This window comes from Caretta caretta, chromosome 1, assembly GCF_965140235.1.
Source record: "Caretta caretta isolate rCarCar2 chromosome 1, rCarCar1.hap1, whole genome shotgun sequence".
NCBI classification, from domain to species: domain Eukaryota; kingdom Metazoa; phylum Chordata; order Testudines; family Cheloniidae; genus Caretta; species Caretta caretta.
In genome coordinates, this window is record NC_134206.1 from 195,722,854 (window position 1) to 195,745,368 (window position 22,515).

The 22,515-nt window shown below is 54.2% G+C and overlaps 1 protein-coding gene across 2 annotated transcripts in view; it reads left to right on the forward strand.

Annotated features, from left to right (window-relative positions):
- The first annotated feature begins 17,590 nt into the window (after positions 1-17,590).
- CBLB (Cbl proto-oncogene B) overlaps positions 17,591-22,515 on the forward strand; it is a 195,397-nt gene continuing 190,472 nt past the window's right edge. The window contains exons 1-2 of one of the 2 annotated variants that reach the window (XM_048816329.2): positions 17,591-17,725; positions 18,952-19,131. In XM_048816329.2, coding sequence (XP_048672286.2) covers positions 18,964-19,131 — 168 coding nt within the window. In that variant the 5' untranslated portion in view covers positions 17,591-17,725; positions 18,952-18,963. Of the gene's footprint in view, positions 17,726-17,903; positions 18,003-18,951; positions 19,132-22,515 lie in introns of those variants that run through there. The other variant, XM_075118372.1, reaches the window with a different exon arrangement.

Consider the following 22,515-nt stretch of genomic DNA (forward strand, 5'->3'; position numbering starts at 1 on the left):
CGCTCTTTCCACCCTGGGGAAACTTGTCTCTGTCATCAGCCCTCTCCCGTTGGGCTGCAAGGACCCCACCCTCCATCACATTTTTTCGTTCCGCCGGCAAGTGCAGCTTCTACCACCGGCAGGGGCGCGTGACGAAGAGGCGCTCGAGGGGTCCTTTCTAGTCCCCTACCAGGGAGCCCGCTATCGGGTCTTTTATTCTACTGGAGAGGCCCGGTGCTACCTCTGCCGTTCAGCGGGGCATGTCCGCAGAGACTGCCCTTTGGCCTGGGGGGGAGGGGCACCCGAAACCCCCGAGACCCGGCAGGATATCGGCCCCGTCGCTGCCGACGCCCCTGGCTGCCCAGCACCTGAAACCAACCCTCCCCCTACTCGACCCATCGCTGCTCCCGTCCGGGCCCAAGAGATACCTTCCCTACAACGCCCGGGCGAGCAAGGGAGTTCCACCCTTGCTAGTACCAATCCAACAGAGCCTATGGAGGAGGGTGTGGCAAGGATATTATCGGGTATAGGAGAGGGCCCTCCCCAAGGAGAAACCCCCGCCCCTCATGTTGCCTCACCGCTACCTCCCCGAACCCCTAAACCATCGCCTCCGCCCCCCGACACGACCCCTGCTAACCAGCCCCCAGATGACGCTATGGAGGGCTGGACCCTAGTCCAGGGGAAGCGAGGCAAGCGGAAGGCTCGAGCTCCGCTGCATCCACCCGACACGGAAGCCCCCCGGAAGACCAGGAAAGGAGGCACTGCTATCGAGCCTCCCGCCACGGCCACGAGCGAGATCCATCCGCTGGTGTCGGGAGGGGAAGACGGACTGGCATTGGAGGGCAGAATCCCCCCTCCACGGGATACCCTCCCCTCTGAGACTTCTGAGGACGCCCCTTCTGCCTGGACACTACCCGAACCCCCCCCCCCGGACCCCGAGGCGACCGTTGAGGCAGGCCCTAGAGGAGAGACCCCCGGGGTGGCAGGAGTTGGGTCTCTCCCCCGTTTACGCGGAGATTGAGGCCCTAGATTTGACCCCGGTCACCCAGGGAGGGGATGATCTGCTGCCGGCTGGCCTCGAGCTGGGCAGCCTTACCCCAGCCTCCCTTTCCCCATGCTCCCTCCCCGTAATTGCCTTCCCGGGTGAGCACCCTGCAGAAGGTGGTCCACCACCTGATGACATGGCCGCTAAGACCACCGTGGAGCCAGCACCTAGCATTATTGGGAGCCCCCTCCCTTACCCCTTAACCCTTGACTCTGCTCAAGAGGCACTTTCCTTTAGCTGCTTGCCTCCTGCACCCCAGAGCCTTACCCCTGCCCCTGCCCCCACCCCTGCCCCTGCCCAAGTTCTCTCCTCCTGCAATGTTAATGCCGCCCCTGGGGTTATTTCCTTTCCGCCTTTCGCAGATTCCCCCCAGGGAGCAGTCTTTGCACTTTCTAGTCGCGACGCCCTCCCTCCTTTCTAGTTTCCTGCCATCCCCCTCCACCCCAAGGCATGAAATGAATTTAATAACCCCAGCCTGTCAGACGCCCCGTCGGTGGTCCGCACCCTGTCTACCCGCCTTAGCGGACCACGAGGCTGTATTAAGAGGCCCATCAGGGAATACCTCGGGAATTGTAACCCCACCCCCCCATGAGCTGCGGCATGCGCTACGGAAGTTCCTAGAGCACACCCGTGGCGCCCGCGATAGGGCACAGCTGGCTCTTCAGCTATGGGGGGACTTTGATCAAATCCTCCAGGCCACAAGGGCCCTTATAAAGGAGGGCAGGGGGCAAGGAAGGCGCGGTGCTGCAGCCTACGAACGAGCCTGCAGCTTCCGATGCGATCTACTCACCCACGGGATGGGTCACGGGTTGCTGTGCAACCCGCCGGGGGCCCTGAACACCCCCGCCAATACGAGACCCCCACCCCCCCAGCCCTCCGCATGACGCCTCTTATTATTGCGACCCTGAATACCAGGGGCTGTAGGATGGCTCTCCGCAGGTCCCAGCTGCTCTCTTACCTTCGGGAAGGGAGGTACTCTGTAGTTTTCCTGCAGGAAACCCATACGGACCCGGCCGCCGAGGACAGGTGGCGGCTGGAGTGGGGGGACGGGGTATACTTTAGCCACTTCGCGACCTGGCAAGCTGGAGTGGCGACCCTGTTCTCCCCCAACCTACAGCCTGAGGTGCTAGGGGTCAACGAGGCCGTGCCGGGCCACCTGTTGCACCTTCGAGTCCGTATGGAAGGGCTCGTGGTTAATCTTGTTAACATCTATGCTCCGCAAATGAGCTCCAGGCGGCCACAATTTTATCAGCAGGTGTCCGACTTTCTCGGCACCCTGGATTCGCACGAGTGCCTGGTCCTGGGAGGGGACTTTAACACCACCCTCGACGAACGGGACCGCTCAGGGGCCGAACTGAGTCCGGCCGCTGCGAATATTCTCCAAGGGATAGTTGACCATCACTCCCTAGTGGACGTCTGGCGTGACCATCACCCAGATGACACCTCCACGTTCACCTTTGTCCGGGTGGAGGCCCATCGGTCACACCACTCTCGGTTGGACCGTATTTACTTATCCCGTTTCCATCTTTCACAGGCCCACTCCTCCGCCATTCGGCCGGCCCCATTCTCCGATCATCATTTAGTCACTGTAACGGTCTCCCTCCGTGCAGAGAGACCGGGGCCGGCCTATTGGCACTTTAATAACAGCCTGTTGGAGGACGAGAGCTTTGTGATGTCCTTCCGGGAGTTTTGGCTGGCCTGGCGAGAGCAGTGGCGTGCCTTTCCCTCGGTGCGGCGATGGTGGGATCTCGGGAAGGTGCGTGCCAAGCTCTTCTGCTGTGACTACACTCGGGGCACCAGCCGACGGCGAAATGCGGCGATAGAGCAGTTGGAACGGGAGGTCTTAGAGATGGAGAGGCGCCTGGCCGCCGATCCCGAGGACCCGTCCCTCTGCGGAGCGTGCCGGGAGAAGCGGGAGGAGCTCCGGGCCCTTGAGGACCACCGGGCCTGAGGTGCCTTCGTTCGGTCCCGCATCCGCCTCCTTCGGGAGATGGACCGTGGCTCCCGCTTCTTCTATGCCCTGGAGAAAACGAGGGGGGCCAAGAAACACGTCACCTGCCTTCTTGTGGAAGACGGCACCCCCCTCACGGATCCGGAGGAGATGTGTGGGAGGGCCCGTGACTTCTACACAAGCCTTTTCTCCCCGGACCCGACCGATCCTGACGCTTGCGGGGTGCTCTGGGAGGAACTCCCCACGGTCAGCGTGGGCGACCGAGACCGACTAGAGCTGCCTCTCACCCTGGCCGAGTTCTCGGAAGCCCTCCGTCGCATGCCCACCAATAAATCTCCGGGCATGGACGGGCTGACCGTGGAGTTTTACCGCGCGTTCTGGGACATTCTCGGCCCAGACCTAGTCACCGTCTGGGCTGAGTCCTTGCAGAGTGGGGTCCTCCCTCTGTCATGCAGGCGAGCGGTGCTCGCTTTGCTGCCGAAGAAGGGGGACCTCCGCGATCTACGAAACTGGCGTCCCGTCTCACTCCTTCGCACGGATTACAAAATCGTAGCGAAAGCAATCTCGCTGCGGCTAGGGTCCGTGATGGCGGACGTGGTCCACCCAGACCAGACCTATACTGTCCCGGGTCGCAGCATTTTCGACAACCTCTTTCTAGTCCGAGACCTTTTGGAACTCGGGCGGAGAGATGGTCTATCGTTCGCCCTCCTGTCTCTTGATCAGGAGAAGGCGTTCGATAGAGTAGACCATGGGTACCTCCTGAGCATTCTGCGGGTGTTTGGATTTGGACCTCAGTTTGTGAGTTTTCTCCGGGTGCTGTATGCCTCTGCGGAGTGTTTGGTTAGGCTCAACTGGACCCTGACTGAACCGGTCAGCTTCGGGCGAGGAGTGCGGCAGGGGTGCCCCCTCTCGGGCCAGTTGTACGCTCTGGCGATCGAGCCTTTCCTCTGTCTCCTCCGCAGGAGGATGACAGGGTTGGTGCTGCGGGAGCCGGAGCTGCGGCTGGTCCTGTCGGCGTACGCCGATGATGTACTCCTCGTGGTCCAGGACCCGGGCGACTTGGCGCAAGTGGAGGCATGCCAAGCCATCTATTTGGCAGCCTCCTCCGCCCGAGTCAACTGGGTCAAGAGCTCTGGCTTGGCGGTGGGGGACTGGCGGCGGGTAAGCTCCCTCCCACCCGTACTTCAGACCATCCGGTGGAGTGCGGGTCCACTGCTCTATCTCAGCGTTTACCTTTCCGCCACGCATCCTTCCCCGCCGGAGAACTGGCAAAATTTAGAGGGCGGGATGATAGAGCGGATCCGGAGATGGACGAGGCTACTCCGATGTCTCTCCCTCCGAGGGAGAGCACTGGTGCTTAACCAACTAGTCCTGTCCACGCTCTGGTACCGGCTCAACACCCTGGCCCTGGCCCCGGGTTTCCTGACCCACCTCCGGAGATTGATTCTAGAGTTCTTCTGGTCAGGAATGCACTGGGCCCCTGTTGGAGTTCTTCATCTACCCCTGAAGGAAGGAGGGCAGGGCCTGAAGTGTCTGTACATTCAGGTCCGCGTTTTCCGCCTCCAGGCTTTGCAGAGGCTCTTTTATAGTGCACGTAGTTCGGCGTGGAGCATACTGGCGCATGCCTTCCTGCGCCGCTTCCAAGGGCTTCGATACGACCGGCAGCTCTTTTATCTTTCTCCGAGGGGTTTTCCGCGAGACCTCTCCGGGCTGCCAGTTTTCTACCAGGACCTCCTCCGGACCTGGAAACTGTTTTTAACAACCAGGTCCGTGGCGGCCACCGTGGGAGCAGATCTCCTCACGGAGCCCCTGCTACACAACCCCCAGCTCCATGTGCAGGTGGCAGAGTCCCGCTCGGTGCGCCAGAGGTTGGTCCTGGCGGACGTCACGAGTGTCGGAGACCTCCTGGACTACGACCAGAGAGACTGGCTGGATCCCCTGACGCTCGCTCGGCGCATGGGGCTCTCCAGCCTCCGTACCCCCCGGCGTGTACTTTAGGAGGTGAAGGCCGCCTTGACCCCCGCTGCTCGGGCTTATGTTAGCTGAGCCTTGTGCGAGGGCGCACACCGCCCATCCCTTACCCCAGGCCCGCCGGACCTTTCCATCAGGCCCCTACCCCGTAGATCCCAACAAACCCCTCACCCTTTCACTGCAAGCCGGCTGCATGAACTGCAGCTGGTTAGCTTTCAAATTGCACCACGGAAATACTTATATACACTTACGCTTCACACCCTTCACGCCCACACCCTGGTGTCCCGCCCCGATACAAAGTGGCGGGATCTCCTGCCACCTTTGGAGGGTGAGCAACCTCGGTGGGCCAGCCTGTATTCCACCTTGGTCCCAAGGCCCGTCGGGGACATCAGTTGGCGGCTCCTTCACGGAGCTGTGAGCACGGGCGTGTTTCTGACACGGTTTACCCCCATTCCGGACACTTGTCCTTTCTGTAATGTGAGGGAAACCCTGGCGCACGTGTATTTAGAGTGTGCCAGATTGCAGCCCCTTTTCCGGCTCCTCACAAATATTCTATTACGCTTCTGGCTTCATTTTTCCCCTCACCTTTTTATCTATACACTTCCCATCCGTGGCCCCACAAAGTCACGGGATCTTCTGGTCAACCTCCTCCTAGCTTTGGCTAAAACAGCCATTTATAAAACCAGAGAGAGGAGGTTGGCCCATGAAACGTCCTGCGATTGTGGTGCCGTTTTCCGATCCTCAGTACATTCACGTATCCGGGCGGAGTTCCTCTGGGCGGCGTCCACTGACTCCCTTGACGCCTTCGAGGAGCAGTGGGCGCTGTCTGGGGTTCTCTGCTCGGTGACTCTGTCAGGTTCCCTCCGTCTGACCCTTTGATTGAGGGGAAGAGCGAGAGACGCCAGCCCCAGCCGTTGCCGCTGTGGATACCATCATTCCTGTCATCTAGGAGGGGTCCTATAATACATGGGTGTCTACCCCCCCCCAAACCGCCCACCCCGCAGCCGTGCCCATCTTACCGGGCACTCTCGGGAGAGGGAGGATCGGTGACACTGGGCGCGGCACTAGGTAACTCGAGGGGGTGGAAGACCACGAGTGTCGAGGAAGCCCCCCGCTCTAGGCCACCAGGTAACTCAGGAGGGTGGAAGACCACGAGTGTCGAGGAAGCCCCCCCGCTCTGGGCCCAGGCTAGCCTGAACACTTCTCCCTCCTGAAAGTTGCTGTGATATACCTTCTGATTGCGTTGTTTTGTTGCATAGTTGTTTTGTTTTCTTTGGTAATTCTGTAAGCGTTACCAATAAACTTTCTTTCTGTTTTAAAAAAAAAAACAAACCTTCCCTGTTACCTTACCCAGGGGAAAGGGACCTACTTAGCCTGCTCTCCTGCTGCTGCCCTCTGGCCTCGGCTTTCCTTGCTTTTTGCCCCTGCTTTTGGCTTCCCCCCCCCCCCCCCCCCGACCGGGCCAGATGCTCTCCCCCCTTTCTTTTCTTTTTGTTGTTGTTTTTTTTTCTCTGCTGTTGCTAGAGTGCTGGCCGGCAGTTAGCCCCCCCGCCTGCCCTTGGACGCTGCTGCCGCTCCAGCTGAACCCCCCCCCCAAGAGAGGGGGGGGCCTGCTGGCCCGCTTTCCCAGAGAGGGGGAATGGAAGGACCCAGCCCCCAAACCCAGCCGCTTGCTGTTTGTCTGCGGACCCATCTCCGGTCGAGAGGGACTCTTATCACTTGCTCCGGCATTTCTGGAATGCTGCTGCTGCAAAAAAGAAAGCCCGGAACAGACAGAGAAAAAGCTGTCCACCGGAGGAACACCGCCCGGGGAATCTACAAATCACCGTGGAGGGGGCCTAAGACTGTGCTCTCATGTGGGGGGAGGCCTTGACTGTGTCTTAACTGTGTTTGTAGGGACACAGGGGGTGTGGCATGGAGCTGCCCCAGATCCATCTGTGTCCTCCCAACCCCCACACTATAACCTTCACCCCCCCACTCCACCATTTTTGCTGGCTGTCTAACATCTGCCTCTGGATTCAGCTGCTCGCCCTGATTCCACCGCGTGGGCCAGAAGCACCAGCTAACCAAACAGGACTCTCTGGACAAGTGTACGGCGGGGGGGGCACATAAACCACCGAATTGTCCACCCCACAGCTTGTCCCTTTTTACCTGACCCCAACTCCGGTTAGCCACCTGCCACTGCCCCCGCTGGGGCATTGGCAATGGAGGGCACTAGGATGACTTCTGCCGCTGCCATGCCCATCGCCTCCCCAGACTCTAGGGAAGCCCCCACAGCGGCAGGAAAGGCCAGGGCAAGAAGAAGGGGAAGGGCCCCGATAAAACCCCTGGGCCCTCCAAGGCAGGGGCCACCCCCACTGCTGCGGCCCCGCCACCGACCACAGAGTTCTCCCCCGCTGCCCCCTCCACCAGCTCCGTGGATGTCCCTCCCTCAGCCCCCAGGATGTATGCCCAGGCGGCGGCAGCCCCCCCGCCTGCCGCCTCATCATCTCTCCCACCCACCGCCTCCGCCACCATCAGTAGCAGCTGGGGCCCCTTTCCCACCATGACAAGGAAGCACAGTGTCTGATGCCTCCTGGTGCCCACCTTGCCCCACGTGGAGACCTACGTACGTGCATTGGCGAGGGTGTTGGGGCCCTCGGCCATTGTGGCAGCCTCCAAAATGTACGGGAAGGTCATTTTCTTCTTAGCATCGAAGGCTGCCACCCAGGAAGCGGTGGAGAGGGGCCTGGCGGTGGGGGGGAGGTGTTTGTCCCCCTAGAGCTTCTAGAGGAGCTGGGTGTCCGCCTGGTCCTGACCTCTGTCCCTCCTTTTCTCCCCAGTGCTGCCCTGCTACCCGCCCTTTCCACCCTGGGGAAACCTGTTTCTGTTATCAGCCCTCTCCTGTTGGGCTGCAAGGACCCCACCCTCCGTCACATTTTTTCCTTCTGCTGGCAAGTGCAACTTTTACTGCCGTCAGCGGCGCGTGATGGAGTGGCACTCGAAGGGTCCTTTCTAGTCCCCCACCAGGGGGCCTGTTACCGGGTGTACTTTTCCACAGGGGAAGCCCGGTGCTACCTCTGCCGGGCGTTGGGGCATGTCTGGAGGGACTGCCCTTTAGCCTGGCAAGGAGGGGCACCTGGGATCCCCGAGACCCGGCAGAAAATCAGCCCCATCATTGCTGACGCCCCTGGCCGCCCGATACCCGAACCCGCCCCCCCTCCTCTTCGGACCACCGCTACTCCCACTCAGGCCCAAGAGGCACCTCCCCTACAATGCCCAGACGAGTGGCAGAGCTCTGCCCTCGCTGCTGACAATCTAGCAGGGCCTATGGAGGAGGGTGTGGCAGAGATACCACCAGGCATGGGAGAGAGCCTGCCCCAGGGAGAATCCTCCCTCCTTTATGCTGCCCCACCGTCCCCCCCACAAGTCCCTGAGCCATCGCCTTTACCCCCTGACACGACCCCTGCTAACCAGCCCCCAGATGATGCTAAGGAGGGCTGGGCCCTAGTCCAGGGGAAGCGAGGCAAGCAGAAGGCTCGAGCTCCACCTCATCTACCCGAGGCGGAGGCCCCCCGGAAGACCAGGAATGGGGGCACCGATGCCGAACCTTCCACGGGAGACCCTCCCCTCCGAGACCCTCAAGGAAGCCCCTTCTGTCCTGATGCTACCCGAAGCCCCCGTGAACCCCGAGGCAACCGTTGTGGCGGGTGCCAGCGGGGAGAACCCTGGGGCGGTGGAAAGTGTCCTCTCCTCCACGTTCGAGGAGATTGAGGCCTTAGATCTGACCCCAGTCGCCCAGGGGGAGGACGACCTTTTGCCAGCAAATCTTGATCTGGGCGACCTCACTCCACCCCTCTTTTCCCCATGCTCCCTCCCCTTAACTGCTGCTTCCGCTCCCACCTCCGAGGAGCCCCTGGACTCCTCCACCGACCCAGCCGCTGATGGCACCCTGCTGATGACCACCGAGCCTGCTCAGGTGACAGCCGGCGCCACGCGACTGGGACACGAGTCACCAGGGGCACCCCCCATTGGTGCGGAGCAATCGACTTCCTTCCCGGTGCCCTACAGAAGATAATCCATCTCCTGATGCTGTGGCCACTAAATCCACCACAGAGCGCACGCCCAGTGTCACTGAGAGCTCCCTCCCCACCCCCTTAACCCTTGAGCCTGATCGGGAGGCGCCACCATCCAGCTGCTTGCCTCCCGAAACCCAGAACCTCGCCTCTGCCCCTGCCTCTACCCCTATCCAATTTACCTCCTGCAATGTCATTGCCGCCCCTGGGGCTGTCTCCTTCCCTTTCCCAACTGATGACCCCCAGGGAGCGGCCTTTGTGTTCTCCTGCCCTGACCCATTAGGAGCTGCTATTTTCCCTCCACCGCCCCCTATCGCCCCAGAGCTTGAGGTGGGCCTAGAAGCTCCAGCCCATCAGGCACCCCGTCGGGGGACTGCACCCTGCTTGTCCATTTTAGTGGACCAGAGGGCTGCACCAAGGGCCCCGCTGGGGAACAACCGGGAAACCGTAACGCCACCCCCCCATGATCTGCGAGGAGAGCTGCGGAAGTTTTTAGAGGATGTCTGTGGCTCCCGCCACAAGGTACAACTTGCTTTCCAGCAATGGGGGGACTTTTCTCAAATCCTCCGGGCCACAAGGGCCCTCATGGGGGAAGGTAAAGGGACGGGGAAGCAGGATGCCGTGGCCTACTGGCGGGTCCGCGTCTTCCGTGAACAATTACTCACCTGTGGGATGGGTCACGGACTGCTGCGCAGCCCGCTGGAAGATGTGAGCGTCCCTGCCAGTGAGGACCGACCCCAACCCTCCCCATGACACCTCTCACCATCGCAACGTTGAACACCCGGGGTTGTAGGATGGCTCTCCGCAGGTCCCAGGTGCTCTCCTTCCTTCGGGAGGGAGGGTACTCTGTTGTTTTCCTGCAGGAGACCCACACGGACCCGACCGCCGAAGACAGTTGACGGCTGGAGTGGGGGGACAGGGTCTACTTTAGCCATGCCACGGTTCGACAGGCTGAAGTGGCAACCCTGTTCTCCCCCGACCTATGGCCCAAGGTGCTAGGGGTCGCCAAGGCCGTGCCAGGTTGCCTGCTGCATCTCTGGGTCTGTATGGAGGGGCTCGTGGTTAACCTCATTGACGTCTATGCCCCGACATCGGGCCCGGAGCGGCTGCAATTCTACCAGCGGGCGTCCGCCTTCCTCGGCACCTTAGATTCTCACGAGTGCCTGGTCCTGGGAGGGGATTTTAATATCACTGTCGAGGAACAGGACCACTCGGGGACCGAGCAGAGCCCAGCCGCCGTGGACACCCTCGGGGAGATAGTCGAACATCACTCCCTAGTGGACATCTGGTGCGACCACCACCCGGATGACACTTCCACGTTCACCTTTGTCCAGGTGGAAGCCCATCGGTCGAGCCACTCCAGGTTGGACCGCATTTATTTGTCACCCTTCCATCTCTCATGAGCCCACTCCTCCAGCATTCGGATGGCCCCATTTTCTGACCATCATCTAGCCACCGTGACAGCCTCCCTCTGTGCGGAGCGGCCGGGGCCGGCCTACTGGCATTTTAACAACAGCCTGTTGGAGGATGAGGGCTTCATGACGTCCTTCCGGGAATTCTGGCTGGCCTAGTGAGGGCAGCAGAGTGCCTTTCCCTCGGCGCGGCGATGGTGGGACCTGGGGAAGGTGCGCGCCAGGCTTTTCTGCCGCGAATAAACCCGGGGCACCAGCCGACGGAGAAATGTGGCGACAGAGCAGTTGGAATGGGAGGTCTTAGAGTTGGAGAGGCGTCTGGCCGCCAGCCCCGAAGACCCGCTCCTCTGTGGAGTGTGCCAGGAGAAGTGGGAGGAGCTCCGGGCCTCCTTCGGGAGATGGATCGCGGCTCCCACTTCTTCTATGCCCTGGAGAAAATGAGGAGGGCCAAGAAACACGTCACTTGCCTCCTGGCAGAAGACCGCACCCCCCTCATGGAACCGGTGGAGATGTGCGGGAGGGCCCGAGCCTTCTACGCAAGTCTTTTCTCCCCAGATCCGACCGACCCTGGCGCTTGCAGAGTGCTCTGGGAGGAGCTCCCTATGGTCAGCGCAAGCGACCGAGACCGGCTAGAGTTGCCTCTCACTCTGGCCAAGTTCTCGGAAGCCCTCCGTCGTATGCCCATTAATAAGTCTCCAGGCATGGACGGGCTGACCGTGGAGTTCTACCGCGTGTTTTGGAACGTCCTCGGCCCAGACCTAGTCACCGTCTGGGCCGAGTCTCTGCAGAGCGGGGTCCTCCCTCTTTCGTGCAGGCGAGCTGTGCTCGCCTTACTGCCGAAGAAGGGGGACCTCCGCGATTTATGAAATTGGCGTCCCGTCTCGCTCCTCAGCACGGACTACAAAATCGTAGTGAAAGCAATCTCGCTGCAGCTAGGGTCTGTGCTGGCGGACGTGATCCACCCAGACCAGACCTACACCGTCCCGGACTGCAGTATCTTTGATAACCTATTTCGGGTTCGGGACCTTTTAGAACTCGGGCGTAGAGACGGTCTGTCATTCGCCCTCCTGTCCCTAGATCAGGAGAAAACTTTCGATAGGGTGGACCATGGTTACCTCCTGAGCACTCTGCGGGCATTTGGCTTCGGACCCCAGTTTGTGGGTTTTCTCCAGGTGCTGTACGCTTCCGCAGAGTGTCTGGTTAAGCTCAACTGGACCCTGACCAAACCGGTCAACTTCGGGCGAGGAGTACGACAGGGGTGCCCCCTCTTGGGCCAGCTGTACGCTCTGGCGATCGAGCCCTTCCTCTGTCTCCTCCGCAGGAGGTTGACAGGGTTGGTGCTGCTGGAGCCGGAGCTGCGGCTGGTCCTGTCGGCGTAAGCTGATGACATGCTCCTCGTGGTCCGGAACCCGGGCGACTTGGCACGGGTGGAGGCTTGCCAGGCCATCTGTTCGGCAGACTCCTCTGCTTGGGTCAACTGGGTCAAGAGCTCTGGCTTGGCGGTAGGAGACTGGCGGCAGGCAAGCTCCCTCCCACCTGCGCTTCAGACCATCCAGTGAGCACGGGTCTACCTTGGCGTTTACCTTTTTGCCATGCATCCCTCTCTGCCGGAGAACTGGGAAAACTTAGAGGGCAGGGTGATAGAGCGGCTCCGGAAATGGATGGGACTACTCCGATGTCTCTCCCTCCGAGGGAGAGCGCTGGTACTTAATCATCTAATCCTGTCCATGCTCTGGTAACAGCTCAACACCCTGGTCCCGGCCCCGGGTTTCCTGACCAACCTCCAGACATCGATTCTGGGGTTCTTTTGGTCAGGAATGCACTGGGCCCCTGTAGGGGTTCTTCATCTACCCCAGAAGGAAGGAGGACAGGGCCTGAAGTGTCTGCACACTCAGGTCCGCGTCTTCCGCCTCCAGGCCCTTCAGAGGCTCCTTTATGGTGCAGGGAGTTCGGCGTGGAGCATACTGGTGCACGCCATCCTGTGCCGCATCCGAGGGCTCCGATATGACCGGCAGCTCTTTTATCTCTGTTCGGGAGGTCTTCCGTGAGACCTCTCTGGACTGCTGGCTTTCTACCAGGACCTCCTCCGGACTTGGAAACTATTTTTAAATACCAGGTCCGTGGCGGCCACCGAGGGGGCAGATCTCCTCGCGGAGCCCTGCTACACAACCCCCAGCTCCGTGTGCAGGTGGCGGAGTCCCGCTCGGTGCACCAGAGGTTGATCCTGGCAGAAGTCACGAGAGTCGGAGACTGGCTAGATCCCCTGATGCTCGCTCGGCGCATGGGGCTCTCCAGACCTCGTACCCCCTGGCACGTACTTCAGGAGGCGAAGGCCGCTTTGCCGCCCGCTGCTAGAGCTTACCTTGATCAAGTCCTGCTCAAGGGCATGCCCCAGCCACCCTCTACCCCAGGCCCACCGGACCTTTTAATTGGACCCCTTCCCCGTAGACCCAATCGATCCCCTCACCCCTTTACGGCGAGCCGGCTGCATGAACTGCAGCTGGTACGCTTCCAAACCGCGCCAAGGAAACATCTGTACATGCTCATGCTCCACACCCTTCACGCCCTCACCCTAGTGTCCCGCCCCAACACAAAGTGGCGAGACCTTCTGCCACCTTTGGAGGGTGAACAGCCCCGGTGGGCCAGCCTATATTCCACCAGGGTTCCCAGGCCCGTCGGGGACATCAGTTGGTGGCTCCTTCACGGAGCTGTGAGCATTGGCACGTACTTGGCACAGTTCAACCCCATCCCAGATACTTGTTCCTTTTGCGGTGTGAGGGAAACCCTGGCGCACGTATATTTGGAGTGTGCCACACTGCAGCCCCTGTTCCGGCTCCTCACAAATCTTTTATTACGTTTTTGGTTGCATTTTTCCCCTCACCTTTTTATTTATGAACTCCCCATCTGTGGCCTCACAAATTCGTGGGATCTCCTAGTTAACCTCCTCCTGGCCCTGGCTAAAATGGCCATCTATAAAACCAGAGAGAGGAGGTTGGCCGATGGAGTCTCCTGTGACTGTGGGGCAGTTTTCCGATCCTTGGTCCGTTCACGTATCCGGGCGGAGTTCCTCTGGGCGGCGTCCACCGACTCCCTTGATGTTTTTGAGGAGCGGTGGGCGCTGTCCGAGGCTCTCTGCTCAGTGTCCCCGTCCGGCTCCCTTTGTTTTGACCCTTTGATTGGGGGAGAGAGTAAGGAACCCCAGCCCCAGCCATTGCTGCTGCGGACACCACCACCTTAGAGGGGTCCTTTCACACGTGGGTGCACATGACCCCCCCCCCAGGTTGTCCACCTCACAGCCTGCCCCTTTTGTTGGGTGCTTTCAGAGGAGGGAATTGTTGGTGACACTCAGGCATGGCGCCAGGTAACTCGAAGGGGTGGCAGACCTTGAGGGTCAATGAAGCCGCCTCGCTCTGGACCACCAGGTAACTCGGAAGGGTGGAAGACCACGAGAGTTGAGGAAGTCCACCGCTCTGGGCCCAGGCAAGCTTGAACACTTCCCTCCCCTGAAGCTAATGAGAAAACAATTGTGATTGGTTGTTGTGTTACACTTTGCATATGCTGTTGTTTTGTTTTGTAAGTATGTTATGCAAATAGAAAAAATACCTTTTTTGCTTCAAAAAAAAAATTACTCTCCTGTAGCCATCTGGCCTGAACCTGTCACAATATATATATATACACACACACACAAGGCTAAAAATATATAATAAAATTTAACCAAAACAAGAGATGGTGGCAGTTATAATAGGGCGTGGTTATGAAAGGTGCCACCAGTCAGGGTATCTTACACAGGGCTCCAACAGAAAAAAAAAGGTTAGAAACTACATCTATAGAGAAAGTCATAAACCACGATATCAGCACAGGACGCAGAGTTATTTGCAGAGGTAAAAAGAAAAGGAATACTTGTGGCACCTTAGAGACTAACCAATTTATTTGAGCATGAGCTTTCATGAGCTACAGCTCACTTCATCGGATGCATTCCGTGGAAACTGCAGCAGACTTTATATATACACAGAGAATATGAAACAATACCTCCTCCCACCCCACTGTCCTGCTGGTAATAGCTTATCCTTGCAACAAAGCCCGTTGCCAATTGTGCCCACATATCTATTCAGGGGACACCATCACAGGGCCTAATAACATCAGCCACACTATCAGAGGCTCGTTCACCTGCACATCCACCAATGTGATATATGCCATCATGTGCCAGCAATGCCCCTCTGCCATGTACATTGGTCAAACTGGACAGTCTCTACGTAAAAGAATAAATGGACACAAATCAGATGTCAAGAATTATAACATTCATAAACCAATCGGAGAACACTTCAATCTCTCTGGTCACGCAATCACAGACATGAAGGTCGCTATCTTAAAACAAAAAAAACTTCAAATCCAGACTCCAGCGAGAAACTGCTGAATTGGAATTCATTTGCAAATTGGATACTATTAATTTAGGCTTAAATAGAGACTGGGAGTGGCTAAGTCATTATGCAAGGTAGCCTGTTTCCTCTTGTTTTTTCCTACCCCCCCCCCCAGATGTTCTGGTTTAACTTGGATTTAAACTTGGAGAGTGGTCAGTTTAGATGAGCTATTACCAGCAGGAGAGTGAGTTTGTGTGTGTATGGGGGTGGGGGGGATGTGAGAAAACCTGGATTTATGCAGGAAATAGCCCGACTTGATTATGTAAAGAGTTGTCACTTTGGATGGGCTAGCACCAGCAGGAGAGTGAATTTGTGTGGGGGGGTGGAGGGTGAGAAAACCTGGATTTGTGCTGGAAATGGCCCACCTGATGATCACTTTAGATAAGCTATTACCAGCAGGACAGTGGGGTGGGAGGAGGTATTGTTTCATATTCTCTGTGTATATATAAAGTCTGCTGCAGTTTCCACGGTATGCATCCGATGAAGTGAGCTGTAGTTCACGAAAGCTCATGCTCAAATAAATTGGTTAGTCTCTAAGGTGCCACAAGTACTCCTTTTCTTTTTGCGAATACAGACTAACACGGCTGTTACTCTGAAACCTGTCATTTGCAGAGGTGATAGTGAAATGGGAAACTTTTCAATGGACTTAGGACTGTGTTTTTCAGTTTCCATTTTAAAGATGCAGAGAAACAATAACCACTAAGCACAGATTTTATGAATAGGATTTTATAGTTGTACATGTGCCCAAAGCAATGACTAGACACATTTTAAATAAACAGAAAGGACACCTGGATTTACAGTATTTAATAAATGATAAATGTAAATAAGAATGACAATGAGGCAGACCTCAGTTTGGAAATACAGATGTTGTCAAGAGCTTCCTCAAGTCAGTCTTCCTGTCCAATATTACTATTATAATAGCTAAAATGAGAAAAAAGGCAGAATGTTTTTTAATCCTGAGGGAGGGGGCAATCAGGAAAGAACATCTTTTGAAGATGATTTTCAGAAAAAGAAAACTAAAGCTTGGAAATAAATCATCCCCAAACTAATTGGATTTCCATGAAAACAAAAATTGCATCAAAATATTGAATATTTAACTTTTAGCCTCTAAGAGTAACAATGTAAGGAGAAAATTCTGCTCTCAGATCTCCATGGTAAGTCTGAATTCCAATATTCTGCATCCATCCTATGCATGAAGCTCATGTTTCGGAGACATACAATTTAGTTAATGTGAGGATAAGTAGCTTTCAGTACTAGTACTAAACCTTCAGAGAGAGCTCTGGTGAGAATCAAGGGGTATAGATGTAAAAAAGATTTTTTCAAATAAATATGTAGAACGGGTTTTTATGTATTCACTGTTATTACCTATCACAATTTTATTACAAGCCTCACAATATTTGGTGTTTTTCTTAACTATCCTGGAAGTTATAATTAAGGGAGACTCTCAGATTTCATTTTTAAAAAAGTAAAAAACGTACTTTTTCCAGACCTCATGGCTGTAGAGAAATACCTGTAAATGTGTCAGAGTAGCAGCCGTGTTAGTTTGTATTCGCAAAAAGAAAAGGAGAAATTGTGGCACCTTAGAGATTAACCAATTTATTTGAGCATAAGCTTGTAGCTCACGAAAGCTTATGCTCAAATAAATTGGTTAGTCTCTAAGGTGCCACAATTACTCCTTTTCTACCTGTAAATGTGACACTTAAGAGGTTTGAAACCCAGCATGCCAATAAAAAATATCCCAATTGATTGTTAAAAATCTCATGACTTTTTGGGACCTAACTTTTTGACTTTGGGGTTGGCAACACAGTGTACATCAGTAAAACAGGCACAACAAAATCCTTTCTATCCGAGGGGCAGATTATAAAAAGTGCCCCCTACCCAGAAGCAGGATCCTTAGTGTAAAACAGCAAAGCCCTCTCCCAATGTGTAAGAGGGCTTAGGGCAGATACTCTGGGCCTGGCTCACCATAGGACAGACTGGTTTCAGAGTAACAGCCGTGTTAGTCTGTATTTGCAAAAAGAAAAGGAGTACTTGTGGCACCTTAGAGACTAACCCATTTATTTGAGCATAAGCTTTCGTGAGCTACAGCCCACTTCATCGGATGCAACGATGAAGTGAGCTGTAGCTCACGAAAGCTTATGCTCAAATAAATGGGTTAGTCTCTAAGGTGCCACAAGTACTCCTTTTCTTTATAGGACAGACTGACTCCCCCACCCTACAGAAAACCTAGATCTATCCCCGTCAACTCCTTCCTCTTTCTTTCTTTCTGTCTGTCCCCTCTTCCCCAACTCACCTTTTCCTCTCCTGCAGCACCCCAGGCTCTCTAGTCCATCCACCAACCCCTTCCTTCCTACACCTTTCCTCCCCCATCCTTCCACTTGCCCCTTGCCCCTCCTCCCCTAGCTGTCCCCCTCCCCTTAGCCCCTGCTTCTTCTCTCCCCACCCCTCCATCAAGAAGCACAGAGATAGAAGCCAGAAGGAAAGAGGTGGCACCGGTAGCCCCGCCTCCCCCCAGGCTAGCACTTTCATTGGCCCCTTCCCCCATCAATCCTACTCTGGAGGCCAGCCTATTGTCCCTCCCCTCGCCCGTCCCTTGCCTTCCGAGGGGCTCAAGCCCGTTCAGCCCAGCCTTGCCTCCCACCCATTTGCTGCCTGACCTGTCAAACAAGCCCTTTCCCCCCCTTCCGATTGGCTAACGTTCTGAGCCTTAGGGTCCCAACCCCCCCCCCCCAGGAAAGCGCCCGTTCTCACCGCCTCCTCTCCAGCGCGCATGCGTGGGAGTGAATGCTGGGCTCGGGGAGCGTGTGTATGTTTCGAGGAGAGCAGCGGCGGCGGCAGCAGCTGGAGGGGGAAGAGCCGAGCCCAGCGGAGGAGCGGCGCTTTCGCTGAAGCCTGTACGTGTGTGTGTGTGTGTGTGCGCGCGCGCCGCACTTTCCAGGAGCGGGGTAGCCTAGGCTGGGAGCGCGGGGTGGGGTGTCCCTGTGCGGTGCCCCCCCCCTCACCCTCGCCCCCCCGCTTTATGCAGGCCCCCAGCCACATGGCTGGCTAGCGAGAGACCCGGCGGCATGGTGTGAATTAACTCTCCGTGTTTTCCTGCGGGGGCAGCGGCCGCCCCCGCGCGGCAGGCGACTCCCCGGGGCGTCCCACTCGCTCTGCTCTCGCTGCCTGCCGGTGCGTGCGAGGGGAAGGGGGCGCGTGTGGCTGCCGGGGGGGCAGAGCGAGAACCTCCGGAGCCGGGAGCGCGGCTGGGATTTAACACGCTGCGGGGTGGGTGGGTGGCGGGGGGGGACGCGTCCTTGCCTCTGGGACTGAAGCCAGGCGCGGAAGGTGGGAGGGAGAAAAGAAGGAGGGGAAGACTTATTGGGGGGTACTACTTTTTTGGCTCCCCCCCCCACCATCTGCTCAGACTGGACAGAGAAGGGGGCAAAGCTGTCGCTCCTGTGAAACAAAGCTTCAGGGAGCTTGGATTTACAGAAGAAATTTCCTTCTTGCTCTTTAGGGTTTCCCCCTTCTTCACTTTCTCTCACTCTTTATACAAGATAATACACCGTATGTATGGTTCATTTTGTTGTCCTAAACATTTGCTCCTCGCAGGCTTGTTGGCTTTGTTTTTTTTTTTGTAACTTGGCAAATGGCAGTCCATATGCCTTTGTTGTCTGGTGACAAGCTTGTGTCCCTGGTGAGCTGTGTGTGTACATGATCATCTGTACGTTTATTGGAGTCTTTGGAAAACCCAACAGGGGCGTGTAAAGTGATCTTCAGTGGTGTTAGGTTCACCAGTGGCTTTTATTTCTTTATGAGGAAGCTAGGGAGGGTGGAAGCAGAAAGTGTAGGTGTGGGTTGGTTTGTTTTTTGTTTATGGGGTAAAAGTCTGTGTCCACACACAAGTGTAAATTTATCCTGTTTATGTTTACATTGATGACAAATCTAGGGTCACTTGTCAGTGTAAACTCAGCCCAGGTGGGTTTATACTCTTCATCAACAAAAGTTAAGCCAGTTCCCAAACATACTCTTGTTGTTTTCTGACTGGGGAAAGGAAAGGGTACCTCGCTGTATGGTTTTGTTTTTTTATGTCTTTAGGACACCTTATGATAATTCTTATTTCTTTATTTTTGTTAAGATCGGATCCCAGATGGCCAATTCCCTGAATGGCCGGAACCCAGGTGGCCGAGGAGGAAACCCCCGCAAAGGGCGTATTCTGGGCATCATAGATGCTATTCAGGATGCTGTGGGGCCCCCCAAGCAAGCAGCTGCTGACCGCAGAACTGTGGAGAAGACTTGGAAGCTAATGGACAAAGTGGTAAGTTTTGCGTGTGTACATATTGTATTCTCCTGTTGGGGAAGGAAGTTATTTACATGGGTCCATGTGAGAATCTACATCATCCTGCAGATTTTATTCCTTTGCCATGTGTGTCCTTCTTCGAAAAGAGTGGGACTTGCATTTTAGGTCAGATAAACCTGTTTGTTCATTTTGCTGGCCTCTGGCTATGGGTTTTTTTAATCTTGTTTGAGTGGGGAAATGCACGTTTGCCTTAAGTCCTGCTGCTCTTGTTGGTCAAAGTCCTTCAAAATAACTCAGACTTGTAGAGCTGTTGTGAAAAAACTGCTTCATTTATTTCTTGTGTATCAAATATTCCTTATGTTTCAAAGTGGTCCCGTTTACTCAGTCTGCAAACAAAACCTCTTGCGCATGTAACTTCAGTTAAGCTAATCATGCTATAAAGCACTCTCATGACAGTCGTATGCATACTGTACATGTTTGTAAGAATTGTGCCTGAGGAGGAAATCACTCTCTGATTATCCCTTAATGGAGTAAACAGATGAGTTAGAAATCCTTTATTTTTAAATCCTTTGTCTGCATTTTTTGCATGAATTTTTTTAAAAAGTACTCTTTCATCTTCTTTGCTTAACTATTTATTTTGGAGCTGGAAATGTATTTTATTGACAGTTATTGTTGGTTGGGGGTAGGGAACATTGCTTTATAGATCTTGTAGCGTCTTCATGTTGCTTTCTCAAAGTTGCACATTTTATTAAACTATACAGCGGAAGTGACAGCTTTCTATAGACTAAGTTCAAATTAGCTAAAAAGGTGCTGTACTAAAGTTAGGAATAGTTTGTTTACTAGTTTGGGTAACAGTCCCAGGAGGCAGAGTGATTTGGTAGATAAGAGCTTGATTTTTGAGGATAATCAACACAGGGAAGCTTTCCTTTGAAATGATTGAGGTTTTAATACCTGGTAGTCTCAGGTCCTAGAACCAAGGGAGACGTGACTCTAAGGCTTGGTCTAAACTACAGAGTTAAAAGAAAAGGAGGACTTGTGGCACCTTAGAGACTAACCAATTTATTTGAGCATAAGCTTTTGTGAGCTACAGCTTATGCTCAAATACATTGGTTAGTCTCTAGGTGCCACAAGTCCTCCTTTTCTTTTTGCGGATACAGACTAACACGGCTGCTACTCTGAAACTACAGAGTTAGGTCGACATAACGCAGCTACACTACAGTGTAAGTGCAGTGCCTACGCTACTGCCTTGCTCCTGCAGATATAAGTGCCCTACTACATGCACATAAAACTCCACCGCCACAAGAGACGTAGGGCATATGTTGCTGTAGTTGGGGCAACGCAGTGTCGTCTTCACGTTGGCGGTTAGCTGTCATTCTTGTCCATTTTATGGCTCTGGGCCAGATTGCTGTCTCTGCTCCAAGCTGAGCTGTCACCCAGGCTCCCCACTGGGAGCCCTACTGTTCCCTGGGATCCCCGCTCCCTGCCGGGAGCACAGCAGCCAGACTCTAGCTGTGGATCTCCCCACTGAAGGTGAGAAGCCCCTGGTGGCTTCCCCCTGCTCCCAGGAAGCAGGAAGGCGAGAAGCTCGGGAGGGCAGCTGGGGTCTGGGCAGTCTCTCAGCCCCTCCCCACTGCCCCTTGTAAGTCAGTGGAAGTGCTGCATTGGCCGTAAATCAATCTAACTTAGGTCGATTTAAGATTGTAGTTTAGACATGTCCTAAGGATCTAACTCTGATGTTGACTCTGACTTTGGAAAGTTAACTTAACTCCCTGTGGTTCATTTCACTTATTTTTAAAATATAAGCATTTTAATGTAGAGATCCATGTGGTGGTATATAAATGCAAAATATTTATTAATATTAGGAAAACTTGATGCATCTTGCTAAATTAGAATGATCAGAATCATTTATTGGAACCTTATTTGCCATTCCATGCTTATACCACTAGAACAGGGGTTCTCAGACTGGGGGTCAGGACCCCTCAGGGGGTCGCGAGGTTATTACATGGAGTGTTGTGAGCTGTGAGCCACCATCCCAAATCCCGCTTTGCATCCAGCATTTATAATGGTGTTAAATATATTAAAAAGTGTTTTTGATTTATAAGGGGGGGGTCCACACTCAAAGGTTTGCTATTTGAAAGGGGTCACCAGTACAAAAGTTTGAGAACCACTACACTAGAATATTACTTCTATTTATTAGAACAGCCCCTAAAGCTAATTCTAAAGGGCAACCTAAATGGGTGCTACTCCAAAGACTTCAGTGAGTTGTTTCTATTACTTCCAGATCTGAATTTGGTTAAGTTCTGTAAATAGGGAATGTGTCATAATTAATATAAAAATATAGGCACTTGGAGGCAGACACTAGTCTTCATACTTTTCAAGATGTTTTCATCTTGAAAAGATGGCATCTGTCTATATCATGTTTGAAACAATAGAGGGAATGTACAGTTTGATATTTCCCTCTTTGCAATAATATGTCAGTCCATGCAGAAAGCCTTACAGTGCGTTTTTCCTTTGGTTAGTTTGAATCTTAATCTCATTGTTTAGAATTATGGATTGCTGTCACTCAGCTTGCATAGAATAACTTTGTCATTATTACATCAGTGCATCAAAACAGACTGTGTGGCCTGTTCTGCAGAATTATTTGGAAAGGCTGCACTTTGGTTTCTTTTTGGTTTCACTGGATAAGTGTCCTCAGTTTGGTCTTCAGTGTATCCTCTTTAAGATGCTGTCAGTTAATCAAATTTTATTTCCAAATTACATTAAAGTATACCAGACAGGGTGATGTAATGGTGTCCAAATGCTGTAACTTGCTTGAGTTAAGCATTTGGTACTTATAGTGAAGAGAGTGCATTTGAATAAACGTAACGTGTTGGCAAATAACCAATGTTAAGTCTTCTCAGCAGTAGGCAATGGAAGGTAAATTTCTCCTCTATCTAAATCAAAACTAGGGATTAAAACCAGAAATAGTTAAAAACCTTCCCAAGTAACTGTTGGTTTAAATACTGTTGTGCGCCTGTATCCTGCAGTCTGGTGAATCTGTGCATATACATACCCACACAGAGTCCCAGTGAACTCAGTGGGTCTCTGCATAATCATAGGGGTCCCCACTCAGCGATCAGACTGTGGTTTCAAGGCCTAAATAACTAGTGGTAATATTGGTCTTTAACTATAATCTCTCCTCTTTCTCTATCTGTAGAGGACAAGACAGAGAGGTTGTTTTGCCCAAGGACACAGAGAACCACTGTCAAGACTGGGTTTAGATCTCGGGCGTTTCTGTTTCCTATGCTCCTCTCCATGCTGTCCCTGCTTTTTCTCATTAGTTGAGATTCCATATATGAAGTAACTTGAGTAGCAAAACACATTTGCTGCTCTATTTACAAGCATTGTGGGATTATCCAATAC